At 42.1% G+C, this 14,146-nt stretch overlaps 1 protein-coding gene across 1 annotated transcript in view; it reads left to right on the top strand.

Moving 5' to 3' along the window:
* GALNT17 (polypeptide N-acetylgalactosaminyltransferase 17) overlaps positions 1 to 14,146 on the top strand; it is a 447,043-nt gene that overhangs the window by 179,853 nt on the left and 253,044 nt on the right. Inside the window, exon 2 of the mRNA XM_059038422.2 lies at positions 831 to 1,014. Within this exon, the coding sequence (XP_058894405.1) occupies positions 831 to 1,014 (184 nt within the window). The remainder of the gene's footprint in view (positions 1 to 830; positions 1,015 to 14,146) is intronic.

The raw sequence follows: 14,146 nt of genomic DNA, 5'->3' as shown, positions 1-14,146 counted from the left end.
AGAGTGAGAGCCCTTAACAGCAAAAGTTTTCAAGCCAAGAAGTAAAATCTCCCATAACTGTAGGATTTAAAAATTACCCATCAAGCTGTTTATCGTTTAATGGAACAATAGGTACAAAGCTACCACCATCCGGGGAACGTGCAATTGCTCAATGAGGCTTGTTACAGAGGCCTTCTACTCTACTGGAAACGGTTATCACCCTTATGGGTTTTTCTTCTCTGTGATTTATTCTCAAACATTTTGTATTTCCTTTTGCCATTTAAATGAGATTTAAATAAAACCATTAGGTATAGAACGGTGGCAGATGGTTACACACTTTAAACTCACGATAAAGTCAATCTGTATATTATTCTCTGTTCAAATGAAGCAAAAACACCTGCAGTCTGGAAGTTCCCTATTACTGCCTTTTCTGTGTTGTACTGGGCATCTCCTGGAATATCTAGCCTTGTGGTAATTGATCATGAAGAAAAGAAATCAGGCAGGGATGACAGCCCCAGTTCTGTTCCATTTTGTGTGTCTTCCTTGGTCCACATGTCCCCTGCTTTTGGCAGTCCCTCCCTTTTATAGACCGCCCCTGCCGTCCACCCCATTTCCCAAAAGGAGGGAGAGGCTCTTCATGGGTGAGCCTTAACCCCACACCTCACAGTTGCTCTGACCTTCCTCTCAATTGAAATGTGTTCAGGGCATATTCCAATATCAATAAATTGAGAACATAATTTTTTCTGCGACGGGTATGTTAAAATTTCCACTGAAGCTATATCTGAGCCTGAGTGGCATATTCTGGTATGGTGGTTTTCAAATAATTCTTTTTCTCCCCCTCCTTTTTCTAGGTTTATCTAAATCCCTTGGGCTCATTGAAGGTTATGGTGGGCGAGGCAAAGGGGGCCTTCCTGCTACCCTTTCCCCAGCTGAAGAAGAGAAAGCCAAGGGACCCCATGAGAAGTATGGCTACAATTCCTACCTCAGTGAAAAAATTTCACTGGATCGTTCCATTCCGGATTATCGTCCCACAAAGTAAGTTCTGATTCAGTCATTCAGAGGAGCTTGCTTTATCAGATCGTTGGGTGTAGACCCATGTCTGTGACATTTTCTTGTGTTACTTGTAACTAGTGGAGGGGCTTTTATCTCATCTCCTCCATAATCAATAAATAGTACTATTGATTAGGAAACTAAATAGAGCTAAATAAGAATTTTTAATTTTTATAAAATAATACAGAAGCATAGAGAAAGGTCCGTGATACAAAAACTTTTTAAGTAAAAATTTAAAAATCAACATGATCTCATTACCTAGAGGTGGTGACTGGTAAAATACTAGTATTTTGTCTTTGAGTCTATTTTCTATACAGATTATGAGCATATGATGTGTTTCATTTATGCTTTTTTTCATTTATTATTTCATGAGCATTTTCTGATGTTATTAGTTATGATCATTATTTTCATTGTTAGAAATTTAGACTCTTACCAGTTTTCATTATTATAAATAATACTTTGATGACTATCTCCCCACTCAAATCTTTATGTATATTGATTTGGTATTTACTTTCTTAACCCACACTTCTAAAGGTGTAATCCTTAGATCACATTGTAGGAGTACTTTTGGAGGCTCTAGATACATCTAGTGATATTTTCCTCCAGAAAGTTTATAGAAGTTTCTGCTCCTATTGGAATTTTACTAGAGCCTTCCCAAACTGGGTACTAGCATTTAAGTAATGCTTTACCCAGCTGTTAGGTGAAAGAGTACATCCTGTGGTTGTTTCAACAATTTTTCTTTGAGATTCTTACCTTTGGAACAGTTTGTTTGCGTCTTGGTTGGTTTATGAGAGGTCTTTGTTCTGTGCTCTCAGATTTAAGAATTATTTGTTTTCTCTTGTGAAAGAGAGAAGAGAGATTGGTGGGAAAATCAAGATGCTGGGGGAAAACATCCTATTTTCGAGGCAGTAGTCCTCCTTGGCTTTTCAAACAGACGCTTCATCTTCTGTTAGATTTGTGGTGTCTCTTTCTTTCATTCGCAGTGTGCCCTTGCTTAGAGTAGATTATTTCTTTTTCAAATGGATTTGGTACAAATCAGTTAAGTATCCTGGTTTCTGAGAAAAATAGATTCAAGATAAGGAAAATTATCTTAAATGGATTTAAAATTGCAGCATTAGCTGAGAAAACTGTTAAATCTCTCTCTGCCTAATAAGCATATATTCATTTTGAATCACTAGGAAAACATAACATCACCCCTGTTGGAAGCTATTTTGTGTTCCTGGACTTTTGCTCTCAAAAACATCTGGCTGTTTTCATTTCCTGGTGCTCTCTGATTAGCCTTTCTTATTTGGATGTTGGCAAATAAACAGAGCTGTAATTTTTGTAGTCCTGTGAGAATGAAGATGCTTCCAGCATGGAGCGTAGTGGAAATGGGTCAGTTGAACAATATCAGTGAGCACCTATTAGGTACCAGATGCTTTTCCCAACACTAGAGGCAGAACATTGGATAAGATAGTCCTTGCCTACATACTCTTGTCTAGGGAGGGAGACAGATATGCAAGCAGATCAATCCAGCACATTGTGGTCTATGTGGGTATGTCAGGCCAGAGACATACCCAGTATGTACAGGGAGGATCTGGGAAGGTTTCCTGCTTGAGATAATGCATAAGCTTCATCTTGAAGGCCCATTAAGGGTTAGAAGATTAAAGAGAGGAGACAGATAAAGACAAGTGGGAAGGGTGAATAGCAAGAGCAGAGCTGGGGATGCAAAGAAAAGCATGGCACGCCCAGGGAGGAATACACAGCTCTGTAGTGCTCTATAGTGTAGCATGGTCGCTTGACTCTACCAGGGGTCCCCAACCCCCCGGGCCGCGGACCGGTACCGGTCCGTGGCCTGTTAGGAACCGGGCCGCACGGCAGGAGGTGAGCGGAGGGCGAGTGAGTGAAGCTTCATCTGTATTTACAGCCGCTCCCCGTCGCTCGCGTCACCGCCTGGACCATCCCCTTCCCTCCCAACCCCACGCCCACGGAAAAATTGTCCTCCAGGAAACCGGTCCCTGGTGCCAAAAAGTTTGGGGACCGCTGGAATACGCCACTTAGGTTCCGTCCCTCCGGAAACTTTACTAAGATGATAGTAAAGGACTACAGAGGATGACAGCCTATAAGGGACAAAGACAGGTTAGGCTCCCACAGCAGGGGAGAAACACCCACAAAGTTTTGGAAGACGGAAAGAGGATGGATGAATGGTACCTGACACAGCAAACTCGATGAGGCTGAGACCCAACCTTCTACTTATGGTGGGAAGTGGTAGGAAGGGCAGAAGAATATAGCCTAGTCACACCTCAGAACCCCAGAGACTCAGGGATTGGAGGTTCTGGGTACCTCTGATGGCTGGGAGGTAGATTTGAATAGAAGGATTATAGCTGTGTCCCCAGATCCTTTCTGCAACTTTACAGAGCCAGTCACTGCCCTTCCCTACCTGGTGGAACATGAGAGGTTTATTCCCTGGAGAAGATGAACTCTGGGCTTTAGTTCATAAGATGACAGAGGATAGGGCTGTGTACTAAGTGGGGACACCCTTGGCCTCGTTACCTCTTCAAGCTTTCACACTCCTGTAGTCCAGATTTGGAAGAATCCACTCTAAGGAAGCCATTCAACCTAAGAGAAATGCCCATAGATCTGGTAGGTCCCCCGCATCCCCGAAATGTCTGGGTTCTACTCAGTAAACATTAGTAAGGCTCGTGCATCTACACAGAGCTGTCTCACTCTAATATAAGAAAGGAGAACCAGGATCCCTAGACATTTCAGGAGAGTCTCTATTATAAAGGGCTTTAGCAACAAGAAGAAGAACAATAGAAAAGGCATTTGGAGGAAACAGACACACTTTAAAACTATAATTAATGTCTTAGTTCGTGGAATGTTTTGTTTTATTCACAAAATAAGAATCAAGTGCTATGTTAAAGTGATAATCAGAGAACGAACAAGAGATCTTGGAAGTTAAGAATAAGATAGAAATAAATAGTTCAATGAAAGGTTAGATAAATTATTGTGATCACTTCAAAATATATACAAATATCAAATCATTATATTATATACCTGAAACTAATACTAGGTTATATAGCCACCGTGCTGTACAATACGTCCTCATGACTTATTTTATAACTGGAGTTTGTACCTGTTGACTCACTTCATCCATCCCCACCCCCTTCTCACCTCTGGCAACTGTGCTCTGTTCTGTCAATGAGCTTGGGTTTGTTTTTTAAAAGAGTCTGCATATAAGTGAGATCTTACAGTATTTGTTTCTCTGACTTCCTTCACTTAACATAATGACCTCAAAGTCTATTCATGTCATTGCAATTGGCAAGATTTCATTCTTTTTATGGCTGACTCATATCTATATGTATCCCTTTCTCTTTATCCATTCATCCCTTTGTGTACACTTAGTTTGTTTCCATATTGTGCCTATTGTAAACATGGGGAGGGTGAATATATCTTTGTGAATTCGTGTTTTTGTTGTTTTTTATATAATACCCAGAAGTGGAATTGCTAGATCATATGGTAGTTCTATTTTTAATTTTTTGAGAAACCTCCACATTGATTTCCATAATGGCTGCACCAGTTTACATATCTAGCAACAGTGCAAAAGGGCTCCCTTTTCTCCACATCCTTGCCAACACTTGTTTCTTCTAGTCTTTTTGTTAATAGGCATTCTAACAGGTGTGAGGTGATATCTCATTTTTTAAAAATTTTTTGGCTGCATTGTGTCTTCATTGCTGCGCGTGGGCTTTCTCTAGTTGCGGCGAGCGGGGGCTACTCTTCGTTGTGGTGCGCGGGCTTCTCATCGCGGTGGCTTCTCTTGTTGTGGAGCACGGGCTCAGTAGTTGCGGCTCACGGGCTCTAGAGCACTAGTTGTAGTGCACTGGCTCAGTTGCTCCACAGCGTGTGGGATGTTCCCGGAGCAGGGCTCAAACCTGTGTCCCCTGCATGGGCGGGCGGATTCTTAACCACTGCGCCACCAGGGAAGTCCCTCTCAATGTTTTTTTATTTACATTTGCCTGATGATTAGTGATGTTGAGCATCTTTTCATGTACCTGTTGCCCATCTGTATATCTTCTTTGGGAAAGTGTCTATTCAGATCCTCTGCCCATTTAAAAATCAGATTGTATGGGGTTTTTTTGCTGTTCAGTTATATTAATTCTTTATATATTTTAGATATTAATCTCTCATCAGATTTATGATTTGCAAATACTTTCTCCCATTCAGTAGGTCGTCTTTTCATTTTGTTGATGGTTTTCTTTGCTGTGAAGAAACGAATTTAGTCCCCCTTATTTATTTTTGCTTTCGTTGTCTTTGCAAACAAAAAAAAAATTTTTACCATTCTTTCAGAAAGTTTAAAACTGAATTAGTGATGGACACACACACACACACACACACACACACACACGCACACAGCTTGTGAAAAAGGAAAGCAATTATTAGCACAGAAAAAAACCAAAAGTTCCTCAAGAAAGGAATTTGCAATTCCATATATTCTGTGGCTGAGCTGTGAGCTGTATAATCATACAAATATTGAATAGGTATTAAACCACAAATTATGGTGTAACTCTGTTGGAAGAAAGAAGAGGCAAAATGTGTATGTGAGGTGTGGGTAGTATAAGAAAATTAAACCTTTATGGTCAGAAACAGAAAATCAATTGAAAATATCTAAAATTTAAACATCAGGAATTGCAGCATAATGATTATTATTTAGAAACATTGAGAGTACAGAAATGGGATAAGACTGTATACATTTTGTTTTAATAAAATAAAAGTTTAATTATGCCATAAATGTAAATCTACACCAAAAAATTAAGTGCAAGGTAGAAGGGTGAAAGTATAATAGAAGAAAGAGTTGGAGAACTGGGTTGAATGATGTGACCACTTCTGCCTTTTTAGATTTTTCTGGCAGCTATATGGAGGATGAATTTGAAGGTGAAATTAAAGATGAACTTGAGAGCTTGCCCACAGGTCACACATGGTAACCAGAGGTAGCGTTATAAATTCTGGGCTCCACAGCCAAAGGTACCAAATTAACCTTGGTTAGTTGCAAATTCATCCTTGCCGCCAAAGAAGGGCAAGGGCCTTGCTTGTAGGAGCTGCTCCTCTGATATTTGAGCCCAGGGGATAGGAAGAGAGGCAGCTGTCTGGGGCCAGACCACTTTCTTTCCTCCCCGTGCAGCCCAAGCCCAGGAGGAAATATCCGTCCACGGGCAAGATGTTGCTTGTGACACTGCCCCAAAGCTCTCTTGAGCTTAGAGAACTGAAATTGGCTAATTTCATTGCAATTTTATACAGAACCTCAAGTTGCTTTAATTCTTATTGGTTTATTATTACACTACTCTTGACAGAGTTGTTTCTCTTATAAATATGAGTGAATTGGGGGGTAATAGTGGGATTAACCATTTGTTGGTCACATTTCATGCAAATGGATTCCAAAATGTTTTCTGTTTTATTTTAATTCTGTGATTTTTTTTTTTTCTTCCCCTGGACAGATATTTTAAATTTGTATGAACTCCCAACTGTCAATCTTTCCATCTTCATTTCTTCACTGCTTTAAAGCAGAGAAAGTACTCATAAATATTCTACTCTGTTTTGTGTTCCTTTTCCATGACTCTGTTTCACTCCTCCATCCATCCAGAGCTTATTTTGGAATATGGTACAAGATATGTATCTTTTGTTTCAAATGTCTGTCCTTTTTTTTCAAAGCAGCTTTTTCAAAATGATTTTGGAAATAACGCTTCTCTTTCTCTTATTTGGAGCTGTTAAATAGAATACATTTTGTACTTTTTATACACAAATGGGCTTATTTTCTAGACTCTGTGCTATTTCTTTGGTCTGTTTTTTGTTTTTCATTTTCTTCTCTTTCCTTTCTTTTTTTTAAATCATGGAAAATGATTTTTGACTGAAGTTCCCAGTCTGCCAGACACTGTGCTAAAGACATGGTGAGAAACAAGGCACATCTTGGCCCCCTAAGAAATCAAAGCAAGTGGGGGAGGCAGGTGGGGCTTTGCAATCCTTTGACTTGTTTTCAGAGGACCTTAGAAACTAAGATAAGGGGATGTACACTTCTGGGAGAGTCAGAGGGCAGCGCAGAGGTGACCTTGATCTTTTTTTTTTTTTTTTCTTTTTTTTTTTTTTGCGGTACGCGGACCTCTCACTGCTGTGGCCTCTCCCGTTGTGGAGCACAAGCTCCGGACGCACGGGCTCAGCGGCCACGGCTCACGGGCCCAGCCGCTCCGCCGCATGTGGGATCTTCCCGGACCGGGGCACGAACCCGCGTCCCCTGCATCGGCAGGCGGACTCTCAACCACTGCGCCACCAGGGAAGCCCGGTGACCTTGATCTTAATGGTGAAGACAGAACATTGGAGTGAGTGAACAGCATGTGCAAGAGGACTGGGAAAGTTCTGGGATTTCAGGGCTGGGGGAACAGCACAGAAACCTTGGGTTGAGTCATAGGGTCTCCAGAGTGAATCTTGGAAGAAGAGGTTGGAGGGAAAGGCGGAGGCAGGTTGTAAAGCACCTTACGTGCCACCGCTGTGTTAGGTGGGGCTGTTCGTCGTTGTCATTGGATGCCAATGAAGGACTTGAGTCAAGATTGCGTTTTTGTGGTAACTTCTTAAAAAAAAAATAATGTTTAACTGTGACAAGAATGTGGAGAAAGGTTAGAGGCATTGGAGGCTGGGAGCAGGATGGCTAAATAAAATCTCTTCTTTTCCCACTCAACACCTGTTGAGCGCCAACCATTTGCTAGGCATTGCTTGACAAAAGAGAAAGACTTGATAATACAGTGGGTGTTTTATAATTATCCTATTCCTTTTACGGAAGTGATTTCTCTGTAAAAAAACAAGGACTAAGCAGGAATGGAGTGGAAGGGCTCGATTCAAGAAAAACTAAGAATCAGTGAGATGAGTCAGTTAATTGGATATGGGGGAATTGGGTGCAATCCGAAGTTTCTAGCTTGGGAGACAGAGTGGAAGTGATTTCCTGTTTTGCAGGGAGGTGGGGTGGCAATGCTGCTTGTCCAGGGCTGTTGAGGGAACCATGAGATTAATCTGTCTGGTTTTATTCATTATTTGACTCTGTGTGTGCCAGCGAGGAGGTGATGTTTGCAGACAACAGAAGCCAGACAAGGCTTTATTAACTGCCACTCCTTTCCCTTGCCGAGATATCCCATTCTGTATCATGTTGTGGCATATTAATTATCTGCCTGCCCACTTATCTCATAATATGGGGGAGGGGCCACCTAGAAGCACAGAAATCTGTCTGAGCTTGTTAAAGCCACAGCTGAGATCCCTGCATACATTCTGTGGCTCGCTTTCTCCTCCCAGACCATGTAGGTAATTTATGGGCAGTTTCTACTGCTGTTATCTTCAGTTTCTCCTTTGGCCTCGTGCTTATAAATCCAGATGTCAGCTTTCTTTGGAATTCATTTTGCTTCACTCACAAAGACTCCTCTTTTCTTTAATGCCACCAATTCTAAGTTGCTGTAGTCCAACAATGTCTGCTTTGGACACATATGGTGTGAGATGTCTGTGGACCATCTTCACGTCACATCTAGCGGACAATTTTGTATATTTGGGTCTGGAGGTCAGGAATGATGTCTGGCCCAACTGCAGAGATTTGCAATCATCCAAGTCCAGTGGGTATTTTGAGTCTGTGTGTATGTGAGTTACGGTGTTATCATTTAGTATAATGCATCTACTCATTGGTCAAGACCCAACTCAAGTTTTCCATCCCCTGTGAAAAGGACACATTTGATAATTATAGCTGTGACTGGCCTTTTTTTGTTTTCTGAGTCATTCTTTTGATGATGGGTATCCTGCGTCTTACAGGCTGGTCTTCAACTAGAGTGAAAGCACCTTAAAGAAGGTCAGGAATCCTATGTTCAACTTTCTCTTTTACAGGTGTGGGCACAGAGGGTAGCCATCCAGCAAATCCTTGTTGGTTGAAATAATAAGTAGTTGCCTGATTAGGAATGTCTTTGAACCACTAACCACAATAATTATTCCCTTTTATTGACTGCCTTTTATGTTTTTGTCACTGTGCTGCATGTTTTATTGATCTCTTTTAAATTTAACCACTCTCCGAAGTAGCTGTGACCATCTTTGTTTTATAAATGAGGGAAGGGGCATTTGAAGGGGTGAACCAACCTGCCTGAGGTCACCCAGTCAGGCAGTGAGGGAATCCAGATTCGAACCCAGCTGCGTGGGTGTCTTTGAGTCCTGTGCACATACCCGCACACATAGTTGCCTCTGCCTACCCATCTAGATCTGTGGGATGGAACTTTCTACTCCATGCTGGTATCATTAGAAGGCAAAAACATTTTGAGTCTTAGAGAAGGGACAGTCCCTTTGGGGAAGTGAGTGTAAGTGCATGCACGCACGCCTGTGTGTTTGTGTACATGCATATGCAAGTGTTTTTGTGTGTGCATGTATGTTTGTGTACTTGTGTGTGTTTACTTCCTACGTTTTCTTCTCTTGCTCCCTTTTACCCCTTCCAACTCTACCAAAATTCCACTACCAAAGGGGCAGTATCCTGAATTTGATTAACCCTTGCCTATTAAGACCTCCTAGTATATAGTGTAATATAGTTGAAATCCTCTTTAAAAGATACGGTATTTTGGGGGGTGGGTAAAACTCAGTAAAAATAAATACTGTAATTTTATTAGGTTCAGGAAATGTCTTACCATAAAGTTGATTTCACCTAGAGGCATAACCAGGGAGAACTTCTTTGCTTAGGGCTGGTCCTCACCTGGCTCGGGGGTGGGAGACTGATGGGAAATCCACATGGGGTCGGGGGTGGGGTGCCCTCTCTTTCAATATGTGAGGGTGATAATTCCTGAAGTATTTGTAAGTGAACATTCATCCCACTTTCATTGGTTCCCTAGGTATGAAAAGCATGTCTGGGTCACTTAAAAGCCTTAATAAGAGAATTTTTTATGGAGGTCAAGTGCACAGACTTGGAAATATGACTGAGTTATAATCCCAGCTTTGCCTCTTACAAGCTCTGCCACCTTGGGCAAGTTATTTACCCTTCTGTGCCTCAGTTTCCTCATATGTGAAACGGTGATATCAACTTCATAGAATCGTTGTGCAGAGTAAATCGATTATTCCATGTGACCCGCAGAGACTAATATACCAGGCATTACTCTGAGACCTTCTCATGAATTAATGATATCTGATCAATAAATATTAGCCGTGATTATTTTTTAAAAGCTCCTTTACCGTATATACCCCTTATCCTTAAAATACCGTGCAAGATTTAATGACAGAATCTTCAGGAAAGTATCTACCCAAATGAAATACGGGTACAGCTGTGTGCCTCACTCCCATATGGAAAACTCAAGTCTAAGGTCATGGGCATTCCCTTGTCCCCAGGTCAGCACAGAATTCCAGGGGACCGGCCTGAGACAGACACCAGGCTGTGGTGAGCGCCTAGGAAGGAACGCTCACTTCCTAAGGCTCTTCCAGGACAGATCGGGAGGCTCACCTTTGGGATTCACCGCAGCTTCCATATTGAGGAAGTCCAGCCAGGTGTCCTGAGGGCACAGGAGACTTTGGTTCCCCCTGTTGAGAACCCCTAAGGTAGTAAGGAGAGTTTTGCAAGAGTGGGCATTGTTCAGCTGTGGCCTTGGCTGTAGAAAGCCTTTATTCTCAGTAGAGTTTTGATTTCGGAGACTTTCTGTGAAGCTGCTCCAGTGTGGAGCGTGACTGGGCCTCAGAAGCCAACCTTTGGTGAGGGGCAGGGGTGGGGAGTAGGGGGTGCAGCTGAGAGAGGGCAGAGGAAGGGCTGCCTTACCCTCCAGGTTGTTCTGGGGTCTGGGCATCAAATGACTCCATTTGCATCATTTCCTGCCTGTTATGAAAAGATGGAAGTCTTAGAGTAAATATGGTGATTCAGACAGGGGTCTGGAATGTTCCTGGGGTGAAAGTGTCAGAAGTTGCAAGAGTGACATGTGGAAGCTTGTATAGGGCCTGCAACCCTGCTTGCTTAAAGACCCCTGGTCTCTCCACACAGGTGGTTCTTGGGAAAGCCTGACATAGGTTCTCAGCCTTCACTGGGCATTGACATCACCTGGGAAGCTTTTAACTTTGGGAGCCCAGACTTCACCCCGGAGTGTATGCGGAACCCATGGGTATGGAGGGCCTACTGTAATTAAAATCAGAATCCCTGGGAGTGGGGCTCAAGCATCAGTATTAATTTCTCGTTAATAGGAACTCCAGGTAACCCCAGTGTCTCAAAACATTGAGAACCTGTGGGCCTTCATGTTTTAGGAAGTGTGGTCTTTGCATTTGAATCACCAAGGCTGCTGGTTAAAAATGTCAAGTCTTGGCCCAGCTACAGAGCTAGTAGACTGGTAAATCTACACTATTTCCCAAGATCCCTGAGTGATTCTTATTTTTAAATTTGGAGCATCCTAGGGCCCTGCCATTTTCTGAGATTCTGTGGAGGCAGATGGAAGAGAAAATGAGGGGCGGGGCAGGGCACGGGTTCCCATGCTTGAGAAGTTCCTGCTCCTTGTTGATTTACCTTGTGTCCGTTCCTTCTCTCTGGCTTGTTCCTTTCCATCCCATATCTTTGAGTACATCTGTTTATTTAGTGAATGAAAATGAATAGAAATCAGCCTCATTTTGAATGATTTTCCTTTTAGAAATTCATTATACCCCATAAAATGGTTGAAACTCTTGGCAGTGTTTCAAACATAGAGATACAGAGTAGAAAGATAAATATGAAGCGGAGATACTATTTGCGCTACGAGGGGCGTCATTAATATGATGAGGGTCAAAGACTTAGCTAATTTTTAAGAAAGGATTCCCACATCTCCTGGAGGTAGTGCCAGCCTGGCTGTCCCCAAGTTTATGAATTGGCAAAGTTAACTTAATCTTTTATTGGGCCCTGAAAAGATTAGCATCTAAATGCATTAAAGTGAGGCTGCAGAAAAGATTCCCCTTTATTTCTGTTCTAGAGAGCTTTCTGGACAAGCTTCAATTTCTTGCATAGGGAACTTGGAATCAGTGGGTAGAAACCAATGTGAACCTTGTCCTGTCTACGTAAATGTATCTGCTCTGTGGTCTGTTTACAACCCACAGGGTCATTGAATTCCAGATTCACTTTCCCCAGATGTAGATGTGACTATGGGAAATGGAATTCTTGATTTATAACCTTGAGTTAAACCAATGTTGGAATTTACAGCAGCAGTGGTTCTTGCTTCTCTAACCCTTTGATTACTTTATGTGAGGTTTGTTGGCACTGGAGAGAACTGTAGGAGAACAGCTTCACCTCGTGTCATTCTCAGAAATTCCCGTGATGGCCGTTACTGGGGACTCCAGACTTTGAATCTGCAATGTGTATGTTTCTAGAGGATTTTCCTGTCTGCCCAGTTACTGTGTCTCTCACCCTATCAGTGCACTTTGACATAAAACAAACTCACACACACACACACACACACACACACCCCTGCAAGAAAGCCCAAGCTAGCCTATGAGAGTCCCTCTTAGGCAACCTGCCTAATTCCACTCTGGTGGGTCCAGTGGATACTTATTTGAAATACTTTCCTGAAAACATTTGTTTCTCAGCCCTGAATATCATCAATAGAAGAAACGTCTCTGCAATCACAACACCTTGTTTATGTGTGGAGTTCGTTGGTTTTGCTCTGTGAGTCAAGTAAACATCCCCCAGACTGGCAGCAGGGCAGTGCCACAGCGCTTTGTAACGAGGTGAGATTTACAGTGCCATAGCAGCTGGAGGGGTGAATAAGGCAAAATGGGCTAAATTCAGGTATTAATGGGAGTGTTATACGGGTATTGCAAACGGAGACAGGCTCACCAGTATTACAGATGGAATGTCCTCAGAGTTAATTTAGAAGAAATTCTGATCAGCCAACAGAACTTTGAGGATGGATGCAGCAAAAAGGAGACTGTGGCATATGGAGAGAACATATTTGTTCTTGCAAAATCAGTAGAAAATGTTTATAATGTTATCGTAACCTCATTTGCATCAAAATAGTCGTAAGCAGCAAACCAGATGAAAGCAAAGGAAGACGTGATGGAACCAATGCTGTTTGTGTTTCATTTCATTATGAATAACATAAATAATTCAACTGAATAAATAAGTACAAAATTGCTTCGAGTAGATGTACTGCAAATTATTATCCCTGGACAATTCCTTTAATGGTACAAGTTGTGATGATGAAGTAATGAGATATGCCTCCGAGGGCAGCACTTGCCGTATACTTGACCCCTGATAACACTGTTGACCTCTCCATAACTCTCCAGTGTTGTATGGCTACAAATGAATTCTGTAGGAGCACAGTCCTAGTTCATAACATAACCTTGAAGAAGTTAAATCAGCCACGGCTTATCGTCATGGTGGATGCAGTTGCACTTTGCGCATGGGAATGCTTAGGCAATTTCTGGTAATTGGCAGTTTGGTGAGTCTGGGACCATGCTATGCTAGATACGTAATTCTTACTATTTGCAACCCTGGTGGCAGAATTGTAGCCACTGCTTTTGTCTTACAAAGTCTGATTAGGAGAATTCTTGTGTAAGTACACATTGTGGCATGGAGAAAATGGATGGCATTTATTAGTTAGTTGATTTCAACCCACATTTTCAAGGGCTATGAAGGTAGCCTTGGGCAGGTGCTGTAGGAGTTCTAACAGATGTGTATGATGCAGTTCCTGTATGCATTTGAATTTATTCATTAACTCAACAAATACTCATTGAATAGCTCCCATCTAACAGGTACTACGTTGGATGCTGAGACGGTAATGGGAGATGTAATAAACTGGGAAAAAGCAAACACGAGATCATTACAGGTTGCGATAAGTGCGTTGAAGTAAATAAACAGGGTGCTAATCTGTGGAGTAGCTGGAAACGAGGGTGTACTTTAAAGAAGGTCCACTGAGGAAGTAGAGGAGATGAGGATGAATTCAGTGATGCAAACATGTGGCAGAAAAACCCTCCTGACGGAAGGAACGGTCCTCAGAAAGGTCCTGAGTTTGGAAGGGGTTTGGCTGTATTTAGGAACTGATAAGGTATACTGGCAAATGATTTAAGGAGGATGGAGAGGTAGGTAGGAACCGGATTGTGCAGGGTCAAGAGCAATGATAAAGAGTTTGGGATTTAGTCCAGTGGG

This window comes from Kogia breviceps, chromosome 14, assembly GCF_026419965.1.
Source record: "Kogia breviceps isolate mKogBre1 chromosome 14, mKogBre1 haplotype 1, whole genome shotgun sequence".
Taxonomy (NCBI): Eukaryota; Metazoa; Chordata; class Mammalia; order Artiodactyla; family Physeteridae; genus Kogia; species Kogia breviceps.
Note: the sequence above shows the minus strand (reverse complement) of the source record. Positions and strands in the feature narration are given on the sequence as shown.